The 27,648-nt window shown below is 38.2% G+C and overlaps 1 protein-coding gene across 1 annotated transcript in view; it reads right to left on the bottom strand.

The window, feature by feature from the left end:
- Positions 1 to 27,648, bottom strand: part of ANO3 (anoctamin 3) — a 448,483-nt gene that overhangs the window by 109,659 nt on the left and 311,176 nt on the right. The window contains exons 11-13 of the mRNA XM_027852601.1: positions 20,547 to 20,668; positions 14,908 to 15,042; positions 59 to 155 (exon numbers count right to left, since the gene is read on the bottom strand). Of these exons, the coding sequence (XP_027708402.1) occupies positions 59 to 155; positions 14,908 to 15,042; positions 20,547 to 20,668 (354 nt within the window). The remainder of the gene's footprint in view (positions 1 to 58; positions 156 to 14,907; positions 15,043 to 20,546; positions 20,669 to 27,648) is intronic.

Consider the following 27,648-nt stretch of genomic DNA (forward strand, 5'->3'; position numbering starts at 1 on the left):
ACACACACACACACACACACACACACACACACACACACACACACACAGCTGTCCTCACCTTGGCATAGATGCAGCTCTCATTCAGTTTCTGGAGCATGCAGCTTCTCTCACACATTGGGCACATCAGGATCTCTGTGGCTTGGCAGATTTCTTTGCTGAAAAATTTAAATAAGGGGAATTAAAAAAAATGCAAATAACATACCAAGCAGAATCTTTATGGTCTTATTCACATGAGATACAGAAAAAGAACATGTTTAAAAGAAAGAAAAGGAAGGCAGTGGTAATTAAGTTCAATGCATACATTTTGTGGCCTAAGGAATTTTGAAAACTCTACCATAATTGCTGACATTTCTATAGCACTTCTGAGTTACAAAGAGTTCTCATCATAACCATTCTCTGAGATAGTTGGGGCCAGGACTTCTTATTTCTTTTCTTTTCTTTTTTTTTTGGCTAGGCAATAGAGTTAAGTGACTTGCCCAGGGCCGCATAGCTAGTGAGTGTTGTGTGTCTGAGGCCGGATTTGAACTCAGGTCCTCCTGACTCCAGGGCTGGTGCTCTATCCACTGCACCACCTAGCTATCCCTGAGGGCTTCTTATTTCTGTTTAGTAAATAGGGAAATTGTGATTTATTTCAGAGCTGAAACTTGAACCCAGGTATTCTGAAGTCACAACCATTGCTTTTTACCATGGAATGACTGCTCAGGTTAACACACACTAGTAAAAGTGATACTGCTCATAGGAAAGAGTGTAAAACATATCAAGAAAATATAAAAATGAAAATGAGGTGAACTGGTCATGTAAGTGAATGATAGTTAACAGAGTCAGACTGAATACCAGAATTGGTACTCATGGAGTGTTGACAGTCAATAGTCAGTCAATAAACATTCATTAAGCATCTATTATATGGCAGGCACAGTGCCAAGTGTTGAGGATACAAAAAAGAGGCAAAAGACATTCCTTGTCAACAAGGAGCTCACAATCTAATGGGGTAGATAAGTAAACAAATGCGTACACCCAAACTACATACAGAAAAAAGAGAAAATGCTTTAAAAATGAATGGCACTAGAATTAAAAGGGGATGGAGAAGATTTCCTGTACAAGATAGGATTTTAGCTGGGACATAAAGGAAGGTAAGAATGCCAGTGGGAAGAGATGAGGAGGAAGAGCAATCTAGGCATGGGGGACAGCAAGAGAAAAAGCCCAGAATTAACAAATAGAATGTCTTATTGGCGGACCAACCAGGAAGTCAGTGTCACTGGACTGAAGTAAGGTAGTAAGATGCGTGAAGACTGGAAAGGTAGGAGGGAGCTAGGTTAGGAAGGGCTTTAAATAACAAACAAGATTTTGTATTTGATCCTGGAGGTGATAGAAAGCCACTGGAGTTTTAGTTTTAGTAGGGGGGGGTGACATGGTCGGACTTATGCTTCAGGAAAAGCTGGTGGCTGAATGGTGGATGGACTGGAGTGGGGAAACCCTTGAAGCAGATAGTTCCAACAACAGGCCATTGCAATAATCCAAGTGTGAGATGATGAGAGCCTATGCTAGGATGGTGGCAGCATCAGAAAAGAGAAGGGGGCATATTTGACACAGGGTGCCAAGGTGAAATCCATGGGAGTTGACAACAACAATGGCTGTGTGCGTATGAGAGAGCTAGCCAGGAGTCAAGGAAGATAACTAGATTATAAGCTTGGGAGGCTGGGTGTATGGTGTCACCCTCTATAGTAATGGGGATTTTTTGGGGGGGAGAGCAGGGTTTAACAGAAAAGGTAATAAATTTGGTTTGGGGCATGTTGAGTTTAAGATGTCTGGGGGCCATCCAGTTTGAGATGTCTGAAAAGGAATTGGAGATCCAAGACTGGAGATAAGCAGAGAGGTTGGGACAGGACACATAGATTTGAGAGTCATTGGCATAGAGGTGGTAATTAAATCCTTAGGATCTGATGAATGGAAGGGTTCCACTGTGTTAGAAATATGTCTTAGGAGAGATTGGTAGAACATAGGCAAAAACTGTACAGAAAGAAAAGATGGGTAGACCATTGGATGAGAACTTGAAGCCACTGGAATATTCAGATAGGTATTTATCTTTGTGGCTCATGATATTTACTTCTTTAGCGTTTTTTCCCCTTTCTCTTTGTTCATCTTGTCTTTATATTTCTTTATGCCTTTCTCCCATAATTGCCTAGCCTGTGCTCTCCTCTCTATTTACCTACCTAAAAGCTTCATTGATGCCTTTTTCTTAATTACACCACTATCCAATTACTTCTTTATAATGTCACTGTACAATGTTGCCAAAGACTCTTTTCCCTGTGTTCCCCCTTCCTCTATTCCTATAAGAAGCTCTTTTCTATTAACAAAGAACACCAGGATAAAACAAACCACCATGTTGACATCAACTTTCAAGGCGGTCTGATGTTCATGACCTCTTGATTCCTCATGAAAATACTCTGAAATATGGGAAGGGCAAATATTGCTATCCCCATTTTTCATAAATGTGGAAACTGAGGCTCAGAGTAGTTTAACTAGCTGCTCAACGTCACAAAGAAAATAATTGGTAGAGCTGGTGCTGGAACCTAGACCTTCTATTCTCCTCTGTACAGCTGCATGGTCACAGAAAAAGACTGTCATCAACAATTAAGAAAACATCCTAAACTATACTGTGGGAAGCAGGAAGTAAAGTTGTCATGGGAATTGATGGAACTGGATGTTTTCTCTCTCTCAGCACCATCTACCATTGTGGCCTGACTTGATTGTTATTTACTTATTTACATGAAGATCTCTCTTAGAACATACCATTTCAGTTCATGGAGTTCATTAGTGTTATGCATCTTAGTTTTTATCTCAGCCCATGGAGCAATCCAAGCATAAATTAGAGATGGCTTTAGTAAAGATCAGTAACAAACAAATAACTTCCAAAATACCTTTGAGCCTGAGAACATTCAGTGACATTGTGTGATGGAGTAGCTTCTTCTTTCACTTTCAATTGTCCTTCAAGTTGAAACTTGTTCAATAAAATCCAATTCAATTCCATAAACATTTCTTTTTTTCCCCATTTACTTGTTTATTTATTCATATTCACTTATTTATCACATTCAATCAGTAGTTGAGATTAGTCAATTCTATCTCCACATCATCTCACATCAGTCCCCTTCTCTCTACTCCCATTCTCATAGTTCTTAACACCTCTGCCTGAATAAGCTGTACTACCCAATGGTTTTTCCCTATTTCTAAAAATATGTTTTAAAAAACAATTATTTTTAAACATTCTTTTCTTTTTAAATTTTGAGTTTCAAATTCTTTCCTTCCCTTCTAGGCTTTCCCAACCCATCAAGAAGGAAAGCAACATAATATCAATTATGTAAGTGAAATCATGCAAAATATATTTTTATATTAGCCATGTTGGTTCTTTTAAGTAAGAAAAATAAAAGAAGAAAATTATACTTCAATTTCCGCTCAAGAATTCATAAGTTTGATGGTGTCTGAATGCAGATCAAAGCATACTATTTTTTATTTTCACTTTCTTTATTTAATTTCTTTCATATTTTTTCCTTTTGGTTCATTTCTTCTTTCACGCATGACTAATATAGAAGTATGTTTTACATGATTGCACACATATAACCTATATCAAATTGCTTATCATCTTAAAGAGGAGGAAGGTGGGGAAAGGAAGGAGAAAATTTGGAACTCAAAATTTTTAAAAATAATGAATGTTAAAATTTACCTTTAAATGTAATTGGAAAAAATTAAGTGCTATTAAAAAAAGAGGTCATCAGTTCTCTGTCTGGAAATGGATGGCATTTTTTTCATCATAAGTCCTTTGGAATTGTCTTGGATCATTGTATTGATGAGAGTAGCCAAGTCTTTTGTGGTTGATCATCACTACAACATTGCTGTTATTGTATACAATGATCTCTTGGTTCTTCTCACTTTACTTTGGATCAGTTCATATAGGTCTTCCCAGGTTTTTTTGAAATGATCCTCTCATTATTTCCCATAGCACAGTAGTATTTCATCATATGCTACAACTTCAATCATTCCCCAATTAATGGGCATCCCATCAATTTTAATTTTTTGCCAGCCCAAAAAGAGCTTCTATAAATATTTTTGTACATATAGGTCCTTTTCTTTTTTTCTTTGACCTTTTTAGGATATAGACCTAGTAGTGATGTTGCTGGGTCAAAGGGTGTGTACAGTTTTATAGCTCTGTGGGCATAGTTCCAAATTGTTCTCCAGAATGGTTAGACCAGTTCACTACATCAACAGTTCATTACTGTACCTATTTTTTCCTCATCTCCTTCAGCATTTATCATTTCTGATTGTTATGAAGTGGTACCTTAGGGTTGTTTTAATTTGCCTTTCTCTAATCAATAGTGATTGAGAACATTTGTTCATATAATGATAGATACCTTTGATTTCTTTTTCTGAAAACTGCCTGTTTATTTCCTTTGACCACCTCAATTGAAGAATGGCTCTTACTTTTATAAATTTGACTTAATTCTATACTCAGTATATATCTGAGATGAGGCCTTAGAGAAACTTGATCTAATTTTTTTTTTATATTACTTCATTGTCTTAGGTACCTTTTAGCAAAATGTAGTTTCCCTGATAATCTCTTTTAATTAGGTTATTTTTGCTTTTGCTTTTTCTGAGATCCTGATTGCTACCCCTGACCCCTTGCCTTTTTTAGTTTAGCTGAAGCATGTTAGATTTTGCTCCAGCCCTTTAACTCTGTATGTTTCAAGTGTATCTCCTGTAAAAAACATATTTTGGATTTCTGGTTTCTAATCCATTTTGCCATCCACTTTCATTTTATGGGAGTGCTTATCCCATTCACATTCTTCCCTCCACCTCATTTAAATTTGCAGTTATGATTACTTTGTTTTTCCCTCCATCCCATTTTCTTCAGTTATTTTTTCTCTTTTTATTTTGTTCTTCCTTAGAAGTCTATTTTGTTTCTAACCATTACTTCCCTTAATCTGACCTCCCTTGTATCATCCCTCCTCCCCACTTTTCTCTTATCCTCTTCCCCTACTATTTCACTACTGGGGAAGTTACATTTTTATACACAACTGATTGTGTGTGTCTGTGTGTATATGTGTGTGTATATATATAGTGTGTATATGTACACATATGTAAATATGTACATACTACACACATATATATTCTTCCTTCTTTGAGCTAGTTCTGATGAGAGTGAGGTTCAAGCATTGCCCACCACCATGCCTCCCCAATTTCCCCAGCACTGTAAAAGCTCTTCTTTGAGTGCCTTTTTTATGTGAGAAAATTTTCCCTATTCTACCTCTCTCTCCTCCCTTCTCCCACATCCCCTTTTCTCACTCCATTTTTTTGGAGATCATCCCAACATAATTGAATCACATCCATGTCCTCTGTTTATGTGAACTTTTTTTAACTGCTCTAATAATGATAAAATTCTTACGAGTTGCATGTATCATCTTTCCATATAGGAATGTAAACAGTTTAACTTTACTGAGACTCTTACGATTACTCTTTCATGTTTACCTTTTTATGCTTCTCTTGAGTCTTGTGTTTGAATACCAAGTTTTCTATTCAGTTCTGGTCTTTTCATCAGGAATGCTCAAAAGTCCTCTATTTTATTAAATATCCATTTTCCCCCATGAAGGATCTCAATTTTGTTGGGTAGGTTTTTGTTTTTGGATGTAATCCTAGTTTCTTTGCCTTCCTGGATATCATATTCTAAGCTCTGCAGTCCCTTAATGTAGAAGTCACTAAATCTTTTGTGATACTGAGTGTGGCTCCACAATATTTGAATTGTTTCTTTCTGGCTGCATGAAGTATTTTCTCTTTGACCTGGGAGCTCCTGAATTTGGTTATAAAATTCTGAGTTTCCAGTTGGAGATCTCTTTCAGGAGGTAATTGATGGATTATTTCAATTTTTGTTTTACTCTCTAGATCTAAGATATCAAGTCAGTTTTTCTTGAGAATTTCTTGATATATGATATCTGGGCTCCTTCTCTGATCATGGCTTTCAGGTAGCCCAGTAATTCTTAAATGAACTCTCCTTGATCTACTTTTCCAGGTCAGTTGTTTTTCTGATAAGGTATTTGACATTTTCTATTTTTCTGCATTCTTTTGACTTTGATTGTTTCTTGATGTTTCATAGAGTCATTAGCTTCTACCTAATTCTAATTTTTAAGGAATTATTTTCCTCAGTGAGATTTTGTACCTTTTTCATATGGCCAATTTTGCTTTTCTTAGGAGTTATTTTCACCTGTAATTTTTTGTGCTTCTTTTACCTTAGGGCAATTCTGTTTTTTAAAGTGCTATTTTCTTTATTTTTTGTACCTCTTTTACCAAGCTGCTAATAATTCTCTTTTCATAATTTTCTTGTGTCACTCTCATTTCTTTTCCCATTTTTTCCTCTACCATTCTTATCTCTTTCTTTTTATCTTCTAGAAATTTTTGTTGGCCTTTGGTCCAATTAGCATTTTTCTCTGAGGCTTTGTTGATAGTTATTTTCACATTGTTGTATTCTTCTGAGTTTCCGTCTTGGTCTTACCTGCCACTCCAGTAGCTTTCTATGGTCAAATTCTTTTTTGTTCTTTGCTGTTGTTTGCTCATTTTTCCAGCTGATTTCTTGACTTTGAGCTTCATTTTAAAGTTGGTTCTACTCACCTAAGGATGGGAAGGCATTGTCCCAAACTTCAGGCTTTTTTGTGCTGCTGTTTTCAGAGCTAGTTCTGGGAGTTTGCAAGTTTTCAGTGCTTTCAAGGGGATGTGATCCTGGGAGAGGTATGGTTACTTCTCTCCCAGTCTGAGCTCTGGTCTTTATCCAGGAAGGATCCCTGGTCCCCTGCTGCCACAAGGGTCAGCACTTCTTTTTGCTTTGAAACGGCAATCAGGATCCCAGTTCCCTGGTGACTGATCCTCATAGCTCCTCGCCACCCTGGAACTGCAACCTAGAGCTGCACAAGGGAAGCACCAGCTGCATCCAGGGCCAGCAAAGGGTCCCTTGTAATCTCTGACCAGTTGTCTAACCCTAGTCTCTGGGCTGAGAGCTCCTGAAACTGTTGCAACTGCTACTGTTGCAGCTGCTGTCACCTCTGTGTGAGAGTTCTGGACAGGCTTTCACTTCTGCATCACAGACCTCTCCTGCTTTTAAGACCTTTCAAGTTTTTTTAGGCTGAAAAAAGTATCTTACTTTTACCTTTTGTTGGCTCTGCCGCTGAAAATTTGATTTGAGGCATTATTTTAAAGTTGTTTGGAGGTGAATGGTGGGAAAGTTCAGCTGGGTTGCTCCTAATCTGCCATCTTCCATAAACTTTTTCTAAGTGGTTATTATGGAAAGGTACCATTTTAGGTGCTGAGGATTCATAGATGGATAAATGGAATAGTCTCGAACTTCAAGGAGCCTCCAGAACTCAGTGGTCACTGCCACAAAACTGCAAACAACTCCTCTGGACATCCCCCGTCATGCCACAGGACGCTCTTCATTTTGGAAGCTCACTCAGCCCTGACTCTTACACCTCATCAATTCCTTTTGCCCCTAAGGTTCTTACCTTAGATTGGAGGGTGGAGAACCCTTTTCAGAACCTCCACACAATGAGGACCTCCAGAAGTGCCATCTCTTCATTTCCAACCAGGCTGCAATCCTCTGGATTATTCCATTTTCAGGTTCCTATTATGTGTTGTCTTCATCATTAGAATGTAAGCTCCATGAGGGTAGGGATTGTTTTCCCTCTTCCTTGTATTTGTATCCCTAGTGCTTAGCCCATTGCCTGGCACATACAGTAACTGTTTAATGTATCCTTATTGACTGATTGACTGACTAGTAGGAGAATATGGTAGGCACCCAAATAGTCTTAATTCAGGCAACAACGTATTGTGAAAATAGCAACAAAGTCAGAAAAAAGACTAGGTTTGAATTTAGCCCAGCTACATACAAATGTCATTGGAAAAGGCAACTCATCTCTCTAAACCTTGGTTTTCTTATCTTTCCAATGATGACACTGGAAGAGATATCTACAATCCCTTCCAATGGTATAGCTTCTGTTCCTAAATTAAGACAAGGCAAGTTAATAGGAGATGCTACAATAAGGGAGATGAGAGATTGGAAAGGAGCGGCTGCCTCTAGCTTCAGAATTCACCACTGGCCCCACTACTCAATGTTTTATAAGCGCTTGTTGATTGATGAGGCAAGTTTTAATAGAGAAGCTGGAACCTTGTCTAGACCTTGAAGATAGAGAAGGATTTCAACAGGTAGGAATGTGAAGAGATGGCATTCTAGGCTTGGGTACAGAGGATGGGCAAATTCACAGAAGTGAGAGAGGATAGTCTTATATCTAGAGTGCTAGAAAAATGAACCTGCTTTTGAAATTGTATAAATAATTAGAAGACTGGTTTTGGCTAAATATAAATTAATCTTTAATAGCTAGAGCCCTTTCCAGCCAAACAAAGCACCACATTTTAATTATTGGAGAAGATTCTTGAAGAAAGTACCTTAAAACATTCAATATAAGAAGACTACAATCAAGGAAATGATAGGGTGAATTTCTTGCTCCAAGTGCATAGATATCAAAAAAAGCAAAAAGGCAGCACACTTGTGTTCAAACAAAAGGTATAAATTAAGAAAAAGTCAATATTAATATTGATTTATATGGACATTTGTATGGAACACCTAAAGTACATGTTTCTGACTTCTGTTCATAACCATACCACGATTGGACCATTGGACCACAATTTATATTTCAACCTTCCAAAGTCCTTTCATAGCTTTGTATTCTCTAATGATACTGATAATACCTATGAAAAGTATGTCCTATCTTATAGGCACCTGTGACATTTCCTGCCATCATGGAAGTCTAGAAATTGAAGAAAACTTTTGATTTGATATTACAATCCCATTACTATTTTTCATAATCTCACATAACCACTAGAGGGAGGATTCCCATTAGCTATGAAGAAACTGGTTGGGAGTGCTCAAGGTTATTTCTGTATATACTTGAGAAATGTAATGTTTCCTTAAAGGATAACAGTCCAGGGAGTGGACTCATAAAACTAGAGTTTACAGTGGGGGGAAATCAACTCCCAATAGAAAACAAGATAAATGTTGGGGTATGGAGTGGACTAGAAGATCTGATTCTTTTCTAAGTATGATTTTGTGAAATTAATACATGGAAAGTGACTAATATGCTTAATGGCGTGGAGTGTAACTGGAGCAGAAGGAAGGATGAAGAAAGGGAGACACTGATAGAGTGGAAACGATGCTGGATTTAAAGTCAGAGGATTTGTCCGAGAGGCTTGGCACTGACGCTTGGTTCTGTTGTTAGGTGAGGAAAGTCACTAAGGCAGACTCTTTTGTTCTCATCTTTAAGACGAGGGTTTGAAATAGATTGAGAGAGCACAGTACAGAGGAAAGAGCCATGACCCTGGAGATAGAAGATTTGTGTTTGGATTCTGTTTCTGAGCATTACTCACTGTGAGTTCACAGGCCACCTAGTCTAGCCTCTTTATTTTACAGAGAGAGAAACTGAGATTCCAGCAAGATTGTTTCGCTATCTGTAAAACGAAGAAGCTGGGCTAGATGGCCTCTGAGAACCCGTCTACTTCTATGGGTCTAATGTCCCTTCCAGTTAAATAAGTGATCCAGTGATGAATACAGAAAGAGAATGCTTTGATAAATGGAGAAAAGTCACTTGTTATTCTGACACTCCATCAACTTGAGAAACATCTAGCTGACGTTCCTTCTGGGACTACATGGGCAAAGAGAACAAGATGAAACTCAAGAGGTCTACTCTGAGCCAAGCATTGGGCCAAGTCAGAAAAGCTTACAGAAGACAAGGGAAGCTCTGAAACCAACTGAGGGATTCAAGTTCAAGTTAGGACAAGCTCTGGAAGGGTTAGGGTTAGAGATGGAGTCAGAGGTTAGAGTCAGAGGCACATTTAGGGTTAGAGTTGGAGACATCTAACCCTAACCTTAAATGCCTCTGACTCCAACCCTAAATTCTTACACACTGGATTTCTGTAATCTGAGCTAGGACTAACTTAGTAAAACAATGGTACCTGTTTAGTAAGTAAAATTTATATTAAAGAAAAGTATTTATTCATTTTCTTTTATCTGCAGTAACATAAAATCTAAATTTCATGGTACACCTTAGTTGGAGAAACATTGTAGTGTGTGTGTATGTGTGTGTATGTGTGTGTGTGTGCATGTGTGTGTGTGTATACTACTATTATTTTAGGCTTGCCACATTTTGCCTTCCACATGCAAAATAAAAAAGGGACTGCTCTTTCCTCAATGAAAAAAAAATCCATACTAGATAGCTATATCAAACTAATGCATAGATTTAATTTTTTTTAAGTTGATTGTAGGGGGCAGCTAGGTGGTGCAGTGGACAGAGCTCCTGCCTTAGAGTCAGGAGGACTTGAGTTCAAATCATGATACATAGACCAGCTGTGTGACCCCTGAACAAGTCACTTAACCCTGACTGCCTCACCAAAAAGCAAAAAAAAAAAACCCAAAAAACACAAAAACAAAACAGAAAATAAAAACAAAGTTGATTATATGAAGTGTTAAAGTTGATGGAGTAATTCTCTAAGACTTCATTGGATGTTGGATCTCATCCATTGTGGGCCATTCCTTCCAATAATACAAATTCTAACTCATCCATACCTGCTCAGCCTACGTGAATTTTTCCCATGTCTTCCCATAAGGTTGCCCTGGAGTGTCCAGCCTCTGGGGGCTGGAGTCCTTCCTCACTTTCTCTTTACATGGAGAGAACACATAGGCTCTCCATTGTTTATTTTTGACCTTTACCTTATGACCCACTTATCTTCCTTTCCTTCTGCTTCATCCTCACCAGCATAACCATCATTACATAAGTTTTAGATTTGCAAAGTGCTTTCCATAACACTAGCTCAGCTGACCTTGAACTAAGTAAAAGAACACACCTGTAGTTGTTTTTTTTCTACCTGATTCTCTGCAAACAAGAAAGATCTTAATAAATTACTGCCATCACAGATCAAGGCAGCATACCCCCCCTCCCACCTGCACAGCACACCTACAGCTGAAAGAAGTCTGACACCCAGAATGCTGGTGCATTTCAGGCTCTTCCCACTGTAATCTTGACAGCTGAACTACTCACTGCTTATCTTTGGGAGGAATAGAAAGTCTGACAGTTATAGTGACAGAAGTAACAAAGTCATGTAATACCACAAAATATGGTCAGGAAACAGTTTGCTAAAGACTTGTAAAGTACTCCTTGTACTAAAGGTTAAGAGGAACTGCCAACTTGCTTCAGGGATGTGGTGGGGGGGAGCTTCATGTGATTTTATTAGAAGAGGGATTCAATAGCATCTCTCCCCGAGTGTCCCAGCTATGTCTTTGCTCTACTCTCTCTTTTGGCTTACAGTTGTCTCCCAGAAAGATTCCTAATTCAATGCCTTCAATGCCCTCTCGTGAATCATTTCACATGGTATAGGATAACCTAAAATACTCTCCCTTGTTTTCCGCAGGCCAACAGAATTTGACTTTAAAACCACAGTCTTCCTGCTGGATTCTCCTAATTATCGACCTGGCAGGAAGATAAAGATTTCTCAAGGATAGAAGGGTGATAGCGCTCCCCACCCCCACCCCCACCCAGTCTCCTGCCATGGAGAAATCTTGAGAGATGGACTTTCTTGAGTGGAAGTAGGAAATCTAGGGATATAGTGACAGAGTTTCATGAACACAGGTTTTTCAGCTGGCTCTTTAAGTTTGGTTTTAATGCTTTATAGACCACTATACTGGTTACTCAGCCAAATTTAAATCTTAAGGCTAGCAAGTCTCATTAGCATATTGAACAAGCTGCATTTGCTTACAAAAATGGAATGATTTCTGTGTTCTCCCAATAAATTAATGATGGAGCTAGGCAGTAAGAAGAAACAGGATTTAGAAGAGCAGACAGAATCAGCAAATGCCATTAAATAGCCAAAATAAGAAAAAAAAAGAATATGGTCAAACATGACTGGCATAGTAATTGGCAGAGCTAAGGTTTCAACCTAGGCACTCTGACTTCAAATTCAGATCTGAGTTATCTTTATTCCATGAAATCCCATTCTACTCCCTCATATATCAAGCACAATGTCTGACACATTGCAGATGCTTAGTAAATGTTTATTGACTGAGTGACTGTATGTGAAATTTCTAAAAATCTGTTCCACTGAGAAAGAGGAAGGAATCTATTACAATGGAAAGATCGCTTGCCTAGGACTCAGAAGAATCATGTTTGCAACCCTGGTTTTATTGCTGAACAGCTGTGGAACTATGGACCAATGATATGAACTCTCTGAGCCTCAGAAAGCAAAAGGGGCTGGACCGATCTCAGGTTGGGAGGATATCAAGCAAGGCTTCTCAAATACATTCAGAGATTGACATAGTTGTTGCGGTCTTTAGCTCACATTTTTCAGAACAATTTCATATGATAACCAAACACTTTCTGCAGAGGGAAATTATAATGTGTCTTATATATGTATGTTTTTCCTTTAAAAATGTATATTGATGCAGTGAGAATTTAAAAAAAAAAACAGTGGAAAGAACAATGGATTTGGAGTCAGATCCCTGAATTCAAATCCCAGTGCTGCCACCTACATCATGGGTCAACTGGTAGAGTCACTTAATTTCTCTGAGGCTTGATTTCTTCATCTATAAAATGAGGGTGCTGGTCTTGATATCTTTTAAATTCCCTTTCAGCTCTAGGTGTAGGATTCTATGTTGCTATGAAGTCAACCTCCTTGGGGTCTCTCTTTCCTCAACTATAAAATGAGGGGTGGACCAGGAAACCTGTGAATGGTATTCAGGGGAGTTTTTTTTAATCATGCATTTTTCTCAAACAACAAATAATAAAATTAAAACTGCTATTATAGAAAGATCTGTACCATACACAGACCCATGTATACTTATAGTTTATATGTGTACAAATGTATCTGTGTATCTTTCTATATAATCTGTATTTATACATGTATGCATGCATATACATATAATATATATACAAGTATATACATACACATATATGTCAATATATGGGTATATATAATATTTGTGTGTATACAGAGTGCCTCAAAATTCTTAATGTAGTTTTTATCTATTAAAACTATAAAACTATGTAAATATTTACCCATATAAATATATATATATATATCTTTATATGTATCTCTTTATAAATATAGATACAAATACTCATGCACATAGATACATCTCCATATATACACATAAGTGATTCATACATATATTGTATTGTACAAATGTATATATGTGTATGTTTCTATATGAATCATTATCCATGAATAAATGTAGATATTCATATGTATATGTATATATGTATTTGCATGTGTGTATGTGTGTACATGTATGTGAATGAGATAGTTAGATGGCATAGCGGATAGACTGATGAGCCTGGGGTCAAGAAAGACTCATTTTCCTGAGTTTAAATCTGACCTCAGACACTTGCTAGCTGTGTGACCCTGGGCAAGTCACTTAATCCTATTTGCCTCAGTTGGCTCATCTGTAAAATGAGCTGGAGAAGGAAATGGCAAACCACTCCAGTATCTCTGCCAAGAAAACCCTAAGTGGGGTCATGAAGAGTCAGACAGGACTGAACAACACAAATATATGTATGTGTGTGAATACATACATATATAGATATACATATATGCACACATAGATGTGTATGCATATCTATCTATATCTATCTATCTAGACATGTTTAAAGAGTGTCCTCATATTCAAATAGGTAGAAAGCCATAGGTTGAGTTGTGCTCTAAGATTTCTTATGGATTTGTAACCCTTTATAGTTCTAAGAGAAGAGGTAGATTAGGATTGCAAGTAATGAGAAGATCAGAAAATATTTAAGCCTGCATTTCAGCATTAGTGTGATAAACTCAATTGTCAGGACCCTTTGAAGACACATGCTTGCTAGAGCACTATTCTTTATAGAGTGGAATTCAGTTTCCTAGGGTACGGGTTTATTTGAGAAGGTTTATTTTAGTTTTGGGTTTTATGACTGAAGCCCTAGAAAGGCCTCATCTCAAGTGGTTCATCTATAAAAAAAATCATGATGTAGTAATAATAATAATAATATGCACATACTTATATTATGCATAATATAATATGCATAATATTCATATAATAATATTGCATATAATTATATGCAATAATGTGCATATAATAAAAATATGCACTTAGATGTACATAGCCATTTATGCTTATAAAGTATTTGAATTTTATTATAATAATAGTAGCTCACCTTTATGTGGTACTAGATGACATTATGACTTATAAAGCATCCTCTTCCTAGCAATCTGATGAGGTAGCTAATGATGATGATAGAATATAAGCATCTTGAATACAGGGATTATTTGCTATTTATCTTTGTAACCTCCATGACTAGCACAGAACCTGGCACATGTAGATATTTAATAAATGTTTGCTGATTGCTGCTGCTGCTGCTGCTGGTAGTGGTGGGGGTGGGTGGTAGTAATGATGTGATGATGATGGTGATTGTTACATATAAGGGATTTAAGGTTAGAAAAGGCCTATCTACTTTACTCATAAAGAAACTGAAGCTCAGAAATATACATTTGTCCATGTAGGGCCATATAACTTGTTAGCTTAGCTCTGGGAGTAGAACTCAGGGCTTTCTGCCTCTTTCTACCGAGGCCTTCCTAGAACAATGTTGGATTTGGTCTAAGAGGAACCAGGCGCAAACTTGGTTCTGCTCCTTACTGCTTGTATAACCTCCAATGAGTCTCTGACCTCTGTGGGCCTCAGTTTTCTCCTCTTTAAAGTGGAGGCATTGGGCCAGATGTCCTCTAAGGCTTGACATCTATGATCCTATGAGCTGATGAATGGGGTGACTGTAGAGATGCCCACTAAAGCATGACCATGCCACTTACCTTACTTGACTGGAGTGCATGGTAAATACTCCATAGAGGAAAACAAATAAGCCCACAAAGGCAGCAGGAATCAGCATGCCAGTGTACCAGCCTAGCCAGGCAAAGTACAAACCAATCTTCTCGCCAAAATAGCGCCTGCATGAAGAGCAAACACACAGCTTGTCAAACAGTGCTGCAAATTTAATGGCGCCAGGTCTAGAATTTTAGGTGGTAAACTTGAAGCTAGTAGTCAGTCAACAAACTTTTATTAAGTGCCTGCTGTGTGACAGGTACTCTACGTTGCGGGAGGGGGCACAGAGATAAAAGTGAAGGAGTCTCTGCCCTCAAAACCCTTAGATCAACAGCATGTACCTATGCAGATGGAGTTGATGTTGACAGGTAGCTTGGTAGACAGAAAGCTAGATCTAGAGTCAGAAAGACCTGAGTTCAAATCTTACCTAAGACATTTATTAACTTGTATATCCTTGGGCAAGTTACTTAACCTTTCTCTGTCTGTTTCCTCATCTATAAAATGGGGATAATAATCTCACCTGCCTCCCAGGGTTGTTGAGAAGCTCAAATGACAATATCTGTAAAGCACTTGGCACAATGCCTGGGACACCGTAGATGCTTAATAAATGCCAGATATTATTATTAATAGGAAGTCTTTATTATCCTTATGTCATGTGAGGATGGAATGAATTGTATCAAATTATTTTATTTTGTTTGACAGTCTGGTTTGATGGAAGGTGCTGGACTTGGCATTAAGAAATATCCCTGTTCAAATTCTGTCTCTGTACCTGTTACCAGTTGTGAGTCCTGGAAGCAGACACTTCACAGTGTGGTGTGACAGAAAGAATTCTAGGTCCAGCACTCCATCCACTATAACAATGAGATGCTGAAATAGTTAATAATGGTTCACATTCATGTCGAATTTGAAGTCTGTAAAAACTCTTTATATTTTTCATCACATTATTTTTCATACCATTTTTATATATTTTATCTTGATCATTTGAACCTCACAACAACCCCTGTGAGGTAGATGCTGTTATTATTCCCATTTTACAGATGTCAAAACTGAGACAGGTCCAGTGACTAGCCTTAGAGTCATAGAGGTAGTAAATGTCTTAGGGGGAATTTGAACTCAGCCTTCTTGGTTCCAAGTTCATCATTCCCAGCAGGAGTATAGCAAACAGCTTTCTCTGCTGTTCTCTCTCTCACTCAGCTATTATAAAGAAAAAAAAAATGTTAACCTTAAAAAAAGCTTGAGTAGGGTAAGCTGTTGTTTGAAGGCCATGCATTTCCCATCAACATCCTTTATATAGCCATGACTTAGCGCAGAGGAATGAAAGAAGTTCTCAATTCCCTCTTGTTCTCATTATGTATAATTGTGTAGTAGGACACATCCGCTTCTCCCTGTTTGCTAACGAGCCCAAAGCCAATTGAATACTTAAAAAAAAACCCAAACCCTCAGACAGGGTATCAGGAGACCTGGGTCTTACTCCCAACTTTGACAATACTGTAGACAGTTATTGGAGCTCAAGAAAATTGCTCACTCTCCCTGGGACTCAGCTTCCTCCTTTATAAAATGAGAGGGTTATATACTAGGTAATTCTTAAAGTGTCTTTCATCTCTAAGATTCCCTGAGCCTATGACTTTGGGTTGTAACTGGTGAGATCCCTTGGCTGGTGCTGTCAGTCAGAGAGGACTCAAGAGCCTGCAAAAATAGGGGCCCCAGAGGACCCTTCTTCCCAGCGTTCTCCCTGGTTTTGTCATCTTTTCTGGAGGTGGTTCCTAGCACATGTATTCGATCCCAGCAGTTACTGAAGTCACATGCATTAGAGCTCAAAGTACCTCCTGGGATCTAGTTAGAAGGAAGTACATTCTCTTGATACAGATCTTTCTTCAGTCTCCCCTTTTTAATTTCTCCCTCTCTCCCCAAGTTTTACCTTTTATGTTTTTGGTTCAGAAATCTCTCTCTATCCCTTGCCCTCGGTAATCCCATCAACAAGTTCATTGCCATTCAATTAACACTTGAATAAGATCACAATGATTTCAGAGGATTACAATTGGAAAGAACATGAGATATACAATCTAGTCGAAGTCTGTCATTTGAAGAAACTGAGATTAACTGACTTGTCCAAGGTCACCCATGTAGTAAGATGCAGCAAAGCTGAGTTTGGAACTTAAACTTCTAGATTTCAAAGTTTTTAATTAACCCACATGCCCTCTAATTTCTCTTAGGAAAGTGCTATCAAAGAGCTTAAGAGTCAAAGACTTTGGCTTTTAAAGCCCTTCACACCTTTCAGTCTTGTTATGCCTTATGCCCTTTTAATTACTCCAGTCCAGTGACAGTGGCTTCCTTGATAATGATTCTCACACATAATGCTCCAGCTCCTGACTCCAGGCATTTTGTCTGTCTATCCTTCATACCTAGAACTCTCTCCCCTCCTAATCCCTGCCTCCCAACTTCCTTCAAGTCTCAACCAATGGCCCATCTTTTGCAAGAAGCGTTTCTTGTCCTCCTTAATCTTAGGGCCTCCTCTCTGTTGATCATCTCTAATTTATCCTTTAAATATCTTTCTTTCATGTTGGTATTTTCATGTTGTCTCCCCTAATAGATTATGAGCTCCTTGAGACCAGGGATTATCTTTTGTGTTTTTCTGTAGACCCAACACTTAACTCAATGACTGGTACTTTATAAATGTTAATTGATTGAAATGTCAAAGGTCACCGTTGTTCATAAGTGACCACCTGAAATGATCAAATCCCACTTCTACCACCTAATACTTGTTAACCTTGGGCAATTCACTTAACCTCTCCTAGCCTCATTTTTCTCCTCTGTAAAATGAAAAGTTTGGACCAGATGACCTCTGAGGTCCCTTTCATCTCTAGTTATATGGGTCCATCAATAGCCTAGACCTTTATCATGCAACGAACACTTTCCTCTTGAAGACGGAGGCTCAGTGTTTCACTAGGTGTTATAGCAGATCCATTGCACCAAATCCATGTCTTTTTTGGACGTGTCTAATTTTGGGATTCCTTTTGGCTTTAAGGGGAGAGAGTAAGGAACCTCTTACAGTGGGTTACTCTTTCTGCCTATTATATTGAAGGGAAAACATAAACATGAATTGACTTATGGGATATCTACAGCTTTCACCATAGATTGTTGGAGGTTGTATTCTTTCTTTTGGGAGGAGGGTACCAAAGATTGTGATGGGGGAAAAGAAGATAAAAACCCCAACTGCCTTGGAAAGAAATGAATCAGAATGTTTATCAGCAGAAATATGAATCTACAACTTTTATGAATAGCATGAAACAGAGAAAAAAAAAACCCTGATATAAGTAAGCACTTCCTTCTTCAAAGTAAGTTTGAAATTGTCTGATTTGATAAAAGCATGGTTTTTACATATAAATTATTCCTGTGGTGATGGTGGTGGGGTGATAAGATGAAGTTAAAGTGAAAATTACTTACAAAATGCTTATACCCCTTACTAAATAAAATAAAATAAGATGATTGGAGTAATAAAAAAATTGAATCAATAAGATGTTCCTTCTCTTCTCAATGCCAAGAAGAAACTTTTGGAAACTGAGCAAGCACAAGCCACCTTCAACCTCACCCTGAGTGTGACCCCTCCTCTTTCCTACCCTCCTTCTTACTACAGATTCTGATATGGTCTACGCTCACATATGAGATCATAGGTTAAAAAATGGAAACACTAACAAGATGTGGCTGGAAATGCCTTCTTCCTCTTCCCTTTCTTCTCTCTATCCTGCCTTCTACCTCTTTCCCTCTGCTTTGCCTCATCCCTCTCCATACACACACACACACACACACACACACACACACACACACACATACAACTATATTCATATACATACATACATACACACACTTTTTTTTGGTCAAAAATTAGAATAATATAGAGGAAGGAACAGAATAACAGAAATTAAGATTTTAGAAGGATCTCTGATATAGAAAGTACCAGCTCAGAGATTTAAAACTGAAAAGTAGCATAGAGGTCATTTAGCCCAAACCATTCCATTTTATGAATAAGCAAACAGCCTAGAGATTGTTCAATGACAAGTACCACACCATAAAGGTTAAGTAGCAGAGTCAGGATCAAAAACAGGTTCTCTTACCCCTCATCCAGGGAGTTCCCTTCCTTGTGTTATATGCTGCTATCCCTACATAAATTAAGATTCTCTTTACCTGAGTAAGTCAGAATTTAAGAAATTAAATTTAAGAAATTAAAATTTCCATATCAAATTAGAATACCCTTCCATTACATCTACCTAAGTAAATAATTAAGTCTGATTAAAATTTTTTTAAAAGCCACCTGCATATTCTTGATATTTTGTGGGGGGAAAAAAAAGTAGAACATCCTTTTCCTTCACTTCCTAGTTTAAAAGGCACTACTCAATGAAAATTTTCTTATTTGAAAAACAAATGAGTGAATATATGAAGGATATGGGATTTCTATGGGGCTGGGGAACCCTTCATGTGATAACATTGTTCCCCAGCAGATTATTATCTATGACTTAGTAGACAATTCTTAGGGAGATGCGTGATGGTCAGAGGCAATTAAATGCCTTACTCAAGGTTATGAAGCTCTGCATTTAGCAGACAGACCATGGTATCTGGAATCAAAAACAATGAGGGCTCTTATACTCACTCTGACTCATCCCAGATTTCATTACCTGTAAAATAACATCCAGAGAACCTACCTCAAAGGGTGTATGTGTGTGTGAGTTTGTGTGATACAGTCTGGTGGTAAATACAGTGATGGACTTGGAATCAAGGCAACCTGGGATCAAAACCCATTTGTGATACTAACTGTATGACCACAGTTAAGTCACTGAACTTCACTGAGCCTCAATTTTCTTATATGCAAAATGTGGATAAAATACCTTAAGTACCTACCTCACAAGGCTGTGCAGTTCAAATAAGATCATGCATAGAAAGCATTTTGCAAATTGTCAAGTGTCATATGAATGCCAGAAATGGGATGATAGCACATTAAACCTATGTGCTCCTGGCCAACCCCAACACTCCATCCATTAAAGAATCAAAGACCACGGTTTCAAATCTTGCCCCTGAAGTGCACTTCCCGTGTGACCTTAGTTACTTATTGTCCCTGGGACTTATCTGTAATATGAGGAAGTCACACTAGGTGTCCTCTAATGTCTCTTCCTGCTCTAGATCTATGATCTTCTGCAAGCCACTAAGAATTCCACCAAAATATGAATAACAATTGGAAAATGTTATTATTTTTGTAGAGGCAGCTAAGTGGCACAGTAGACTGAGTACTATACTTAGAGTCAAGAAGACCTGGGTACAAATGTGCCCTCAGACACTTACTAGCTATATGTCCCTGGGCATATTACTTTAACCTCTGTCTGCCTCAGTTTCCTCTGCTGTAAAATGTGGATAACCAAAGCACCTGTCTTCCTGGATTTTTGTGAGGATAAAATGAAATATTCAAAAAAATGCTTTATAAGACTTTGAGTGTTACATCAATTCTATTATTAGAAAACTCAACAGAAAACCTTTTTGAGCATGAGTTTAAGGGTGATGTTCGTTCATCTGCAGTAATTGCTCTGATGTGGACACTAGATTTTGATCTGAGTTGGCAGTTCTCTTGAAAATGTCTTAGTACCTGATTAAGTCGAGGGGCTGATACTTATACCACATTCCCCAGCAGGCCCAACGCTTGTATAGCAGGTGTCTGTGGTTCTTGGCTCCATGAGTTTTAATTGGGTGTCTGCTCTGGTAGCTTCCCTAAAGACAAAGAAAATGATGAATGGATACCTATCACATGAGTGAAACGAGAAACAGAATGGCACAACAATTCTACTTTTCTATGTTTGAAGGTCTGATTTGACATTTTATTGACAATTTTATAAATGGCACCCATCTGTGGAAATGATCTAGGACCTGTCTTCCTAGGCATCCCCTTCACTGGCCTTTAAGTCTGAATTTAAGGTCTTTTAAACATTCTTTGAGACAGATCTACATCACTTAGAGTAAAACATGCTTTTAATCTTCAAGGTTTAGAGCACCTCGGGCCTTTAATGAAGAAAATTACTATTCTTTAGCATGGGAAGAACTTGAGTGGAGAGAAAATATTGCAACCTTTCACCTACAAGTTGGGCAGTAATTCTGAATTAGTGGATTTTCTAACCTTTGAAGACCAGAAGACTATTAAAAGTGATGAGGAGAGTGCAAAGGTGTTGAGTCAGCTAGGAAAGTAACATACTTTGTAGAATTCCAGGATCTTTACATTTTACTTTTGAGAAGAGTGTGTGTTTGTCTGTGTGTGTGTACGTGTGTGTATATATATTTGTGTGTACATTTTCTGTTTGGACGTAGCTGTTTATATGTTGTCTCTTCTATTGGACTGTGAGTTACCTGAGATGGATTAATTAGTTTGTTTTCAGACTTTCTTTGTATTTTCAGGGCTTAGCAGGGCCTAGCACACCATAGGTGCTGAATGCATGCTTGTTAACTGACTGCTTATTTGCTGAAAGACGCAAATCTTAATTCTTGCACAGAATTTCAGAGCTGGCAGGTCAAAGCACATATTTAATATACATGTTATAAACCACTCGGATGGCAATGCTCTTTTTATTTTCTTTTTAAAAAAACACAAGAGCCCCCTTTTTAATAGAGGGAGCTGAGGGCTTTAGATTAAAAGTGTGTGTTTGTGTGTGTGTGTGTGTGTGTATGTGTGTGTGTGTGTGACACCATTCTTGCTTTCCAACCAGCTAAAGGAAACTGGAGACCAAAGGGTCATGGATCTTGAGCTAAAAGGAACCTTGAAGGTCATCAAATGCAAACTCTTCTTTGTACAGATGAAGAAACTAAGGCACAGAGAGATTAAGTTACTTACACAGGTTGTAAACAGCAGAGCCAAGATTCAAACCCAAGTGTTTTGACCTCGACTCTCAAATAGTCTTTCCACTACATTATGCTGCCTCTGTAATGAGGGTATGGGGTGAAAGCAAGTAGAATTATGAATTAATTGTAAGGTCTCCTTCCATACTAGGGTTCAGGTCCTAGAGCCAAGACAGATCACTGCTACTTCAAGGAATCTCTATTGAATGTGTAGACTTTTTTTGAAGTAGTGGTGGTTGAGCAAAAGCAGATTCAATTAGAGATGGATAAGGAGATAAATGGAGAATTTTGTGGAGATTCTGACAGGCTCTCCTGAGCACTTAGAAAGGCTTTAAAGCCTGATGGCACCAGTCCCTCATTTATTTCTCAACTGCCACTTGAGATATATGACTTTGATGAAATAGGAAGGCTAGCCTGTTTGTAAAGAGGACTGAATATGGCAAAATCTCAACTAATTGTGGCTTGTATAATGGGGAATAATCCCAAGTGCTATATGCTTATGCTAAAACTCCTTATAAATGTGTATTTTCCTCTTGTGTGACTTCCAAAGATATGGGCAGACAATGGGTTTGGGGATATTCCAGACATGCAGATGGCTTTTGGATGCTTATTCCTAATTCCTGGACCCACGTCCTACTGTGAAGCATCCCAGCCATGATATGGCGTGTACTCTCACTACAACTCTACTTTCAAATTCTAAGAACAAGAATCAAATCAACACTACCATTCTTGGAAAGTATATGTCATTCACATGTTCCATGACCCCAGTCACGATTCCATCTGACCAAAACATTCCTGATGTATGTTGTCCATTAGAGTGCGAGGACCAGAGAAGGACTTCATTGCTGGTTTGTATTTCTATTCCCAACACTTATGGTAGGGCCTGGCACATAGTAAGCACTTAATAAATATTTCATTCATTTTTTCATTTCCCCATCTAGTCTAACAACACTTATACTTTCCTGTCTACTGGCACACATTAGTTGCAGACAGCAACCCAGCTGTCCTTAACCAATAACCTCCTCACCTAACATCTATTCTCCAATATATGATTTCTCTTTTCTAAGGAGGATCATAAGTACATGCAACAAAACCATATATAGCATCCTTTCCCTAAGTGAAGGAAAAATCAGTTGCCTCTTTAAACAATTTGACATAATCAATCTTCTTCCCCAGTACTTTTACTTTCTCCTAGTCTTTTTCACTTCCTCATAAATTAGTTAACTAAATTGAAGACAATCAACCTTATACGCAAGTATGTACATCCCTGTCAACCACCAGTTCCTCTGCCCTTCAACTTATATCACACAAAATCAAAGAATGTTAAATTGGCAAGTGGACTTGTTGTTGGGTTGTTTCAGCCAAATCCAACTCTCTGTGACCCCATTTGTGGTTGTCTTGGTAGAGATACTGGAGTGGTTTGTGATATCCTTTTCCAGCTCATTTGACAAATGAGGAAACTGAGGCAAATATAGTGAAGTGACTTGCCCAGGGTCACACAGCTAATAAGTATCTGAAGCCAGATTTGAACTCAGGTCCTCTTGACTCCAGGCCCAGCACTCTATCCACTGTGTCACCTAGTAGCCTTGAAGGGGACTTAGATACCCTCTAGCACCTCTATCTCATTATACAGATGGAGAAAGTGAGGCTCTAAACATCACAATGGGTTGTACAAGACCCCACATTCAGTCAGGGTGTGTGTGTGTGTGTGTGTGTGTGTGTGTGTGTGATGCAGCACCAGGATTCAAACCCAAGGACTTACTTGTCTCCAAGTTTAGTGCATGATAAATATATCTTGTCCAGTTACTCTAAGAAACTTCCTTCTTTTCCTTACATTTTGGTTATAAACTAAACAAAACAAACAAACAAAAAACCAAACTCCAAACACACAAGAACCCTAATCATAGCTGATATATGTAAGTAGTGCTAGTGATAACACTTGTGGTGATAAAAAGGAAAGTCATATATCTCAAGTGGCAGTTGAGAAATAAATGAGGGACTGGCGCCATCAGGCTTTAAAGCCTTTCTAAGTGCTCAGGAGAGCCTGTCAGAATCTCCACAAAATTCTCCATTTATCTCCTTATCCATCTCTAATTGAATCTGCTTTTGCTCAACCACCACTACTTCAATGCACCAAAGAGTCATGATTTTGTGCCAATGGGTGCCCCACATACCACTGTAGATAGTAATCCCTCTGTGGCTTCCCTTCTCAAAATAGCTTGGATTTGTGTATTTATTTTATATGGGTGAATATGTGGAGATATCTATATCTAGCTATCTATATCCATATGTGAGTCTATGTCATACCTCTATGTATGCATATATATATGTAGGGGCATATATTTATATATGTGCATATATTGCATACACACATATGTACATATAGGGCACAAGAATTTAACAAGTAGCTATTTACTATATGCCAGGTGATGTGCTAAGTGATGGGCATAACAAAGAAATGTAGACGACTGTTCCCTGCCCTTGAGGAGCTCCCAATCTAATGGCAGAGACAGCATTAAAATAACTGAGTAAACTAGAAATACCTATGATAAACTGGTGGTTATCTCAGAGGGAAAACACTAAGATTGAGGACTGGAGAAAAGCTTTTTTTTGTAGAAAATGGGACTTTAGTCTAGAGTTGGAAGGAAGCCAGGGAAGACAAAAGGTAGAGATGAGAAGGGTGAGAATTTCAGGCATTATAAATAGTCAATGAAAATGGCCCCAGGAAGGAGATGGAGAGTCTTACTTGAATAGTGACAAGGAGGCCAGTGTCACTGGACAGCAGAGTACATGCCAAAGAGTAAGATGCAAGGAGACTGGAAAGGTGGAAGAGAGGCCAAGTTATAAAGGGCTTTAAAGGTCAAATAGATCATTTTATATTTGATTCTGGAATTAACTGAAAGCCACTGAAGTTAACTGAATAGGTGGGTGATACGGTCAGACCGGTGTTTTAGGATGATCAACTTAATAGCTGAGTGGGGCATGGAGTAAAGTAGGGAAAGACCTGAAGCAGGCCAACGTCCCCACCAGCTGCTGCAATAGGGCAAGTATGAAGTGATGATGGCCTGCATGAGGTGGTGGCAGTGTCAGAGAAGAGAAAGGGCTATATTTAAGGAGATGTCACAAAGGTAGAAATGCTAGGACTTGGCAAATGAGTGGATATGGAGGAAATGAGAGAGTAAGAAGTCAACTACAGAACCTAGATTGGGAGCCTGAGGACTGGGAAAATGGTGGTTACCTCAACAGTAGAGAAGTTAGGAAGAAAAAAAGGTTTTGGGGAAAATATAAGTTAGGTTTAGATGTGAGGAGATTAAAATGTTTACATCTAGTACATCTACTTCAACAGGTACAACAGGGTAGTTGGAGATGTGAGACTGAAGGTCACGCAAGAGGTCAGAGCCTAACGGGTAGATCTGAGAATCATCTGCATAGAGGTAATAATTAAAACCATGGGAGGTGATAAGATCAGAGGGAGAAGAGAGTCCAGGAAAGAGCCTTGGGGGACCCCCACTCTTAATCTATGATGTGGACAGAGATCTAGTAAAGACGACAGAGAAGGAGCCATCAGATAAATATGAGAACTACTGATATCATGAGAACCTAAAGAGAAGATAATATCAAGGAGAAGAGGGTGATAAAGTGTGCCAGAGCCTGCAGGGAGGTCATGTAAGATGAGGACCAAGAAAAGGTCATTCGATTTGGCAGTTAACAGGATTATCAGCATCATTGGACAGAACAGTTTGAATTGAATGAGGAGGTTAGAAGGAGTTAAGAAGACAGTGAGAGGAAATCATTTTTCAAGGTCAGCCAGAAAAGGGGAGAGATAAAGGATGATGGATTGTGGGGATGGAGAGATCAGGGGAGCTTTATTTATTTATTTATTTTTTGGATGGGAGAAACAAGGGCTTGTTTACAAGGAGTAGGGAAGCAGTTAAGAGATAAGGACTTATGTAACATTGGCAAATATGCATCAATCTCTGAATACTCATTTAGAAACTGAAGTAGTTGGGCTACATGATCCTGAAGGATATTTCAATTTCTAAAATATTAAAATATAGCCCAAGAGTTAGATTAAAAAAAGTCTGTGACATTCATTTCCTATTTTTTTTTCAATTTTCCCCTGGATCTTAGTAGTAGACTAGAAGACTGGAAAGCTTCATGTCTCCAACTATCTTGTTGAACTGGAGGTGAAAAAAAACAAACTTCATCAGTGATTATAAGCCACAGTCTACTCATACTCATGCGTCTTTCCATTGGATTTTGTGCCAGCCATTTCTTGTTCCCTCAGAGATCGTGTTCCATAATTCATAAAAAAATATGATATGACTAGGAGACTATTGATGGAAAAAAGATGAGTTTGCCTGTTGGACAGTAGTCTGTTACTTTCTGACCAGAAAGGAAATTATTTTAGTAAACTGTTGTCAGATTAGTGCTTCAGGATAAAGCCTGGGGGCTCATTTCTCATCAAAATTTCTCATCATTTCTCTGAGTATCTGTAACTAACTTAGGTGTCTATTTTATCAAACTCCTACAAGAGTCAGGTGTGAGCATCACCTGAGGTTCCAACACCTTAGAGAGAACCCACCATGACATATGCAGTCCTAATAAGGACATAGAGTTTGATATTGTCGTGAGTTGTATGCATCACTATGTATGTTGAGTGGAAGAGTTCCTATCCTAGGCTTTGCATTTTTCTGTCTGCCACTGATATTGCTATTGAGAATGATGGCCCTGAGATCCTGTATTGTGACAGTCATTATTTTCATAATGCTTGAGTTAAAGAGGAAGGAAAATGGAATCACAATTTTCAAAAGATTTTCAACAAAAGGCTTCTTGAATTGGACAGGGATCAAATTCTCATTCTGCCGATATGTATTTCACATGAGTTCCATTTCTCTAACCCAAGAACTTTTCCCTGTGTCTGTCTTCTGCTTTGTGTTCACCTCATTACAGCTCATATAAAATACTACTGGGTGACTTTAGCTTCAAATAGTTTATTATTAAATGGTTCTTATTTGTATAATTATCCCTATTCTCCCTACTTGTCTTTTTTTTTTCCTATTCATATGGTCATGTGTTTATTTAGTTGTGTTTATAGTGTACCCCCCCAGGAGAATGGAAATTCTTGGAAGGCAGGGATTTTTTTTTTTTTTTGGCATCTGTATCCTCAACATTTAGCACAGAGACGTTCATGTAAAAGAAATTTAATAAATCTCCACTAACTTTGTACATTCAGTCTTTGGTTGCCTGTGGCCCTTTCCCAAAATAGTTATATCCCCTTCTTCAACCTGGTAACCAATTCATGTCAGTTCAATGACTACTTCCTGAAGAAATCACATGTGATTTCTTCAGGAAGTAGTCACCGAACTGGCATGTTTATATATACGTATGCATGTGTGTGCATGTATATAACATGCATGTAAACACACATACATATGTATATATCATATATGTATACACATATAGTACATAGATAACATATACTACATATATGTTATATATAGTACATGTACTATATGTTATGTATAGTTTTAATATATCCATTACATAATATATGAGAAAGAAAGATAAATAAGTAACTCATCTCCCTGAATACGATATTCTCTTAACAATCTGGCTAATCTCAAGTCTCTCCTTCCCATTCATCCGCCATCTTGATGTTAGCTCCATCTTTATGACCATGCTAAGTCTCTGCTCAAAACCCTTCAACGGCTCCCTGTTGCTTGCATCTTCCTTACCTATAAATGTCTTATCTCCTCTATTGGAATGTAATTCTCTTAAGGGCAATCTACATCTCTAGATTGAGTGTGGTGCTCCACCTCTAATAGATACTTAATAAGCCTTTGTTGGTGTTCCTTGATCAA

Source organism: Vombatus ursinus, unplaced genomic scaffold (genome assembly GCF_900497805.2).
Source record: "Vombatus ursinus unplaced genomic scaffold, bare-nosed wombat genome assembly UNPS02009770.1, whole genome shotgun sequence".
NCBI classification, from domain to species: Eukaryota; Metazoa; Chordata; class Mammalia; order Diprotodontia; family Vombatidae; genus Vombatus; species Vombatus ursinus.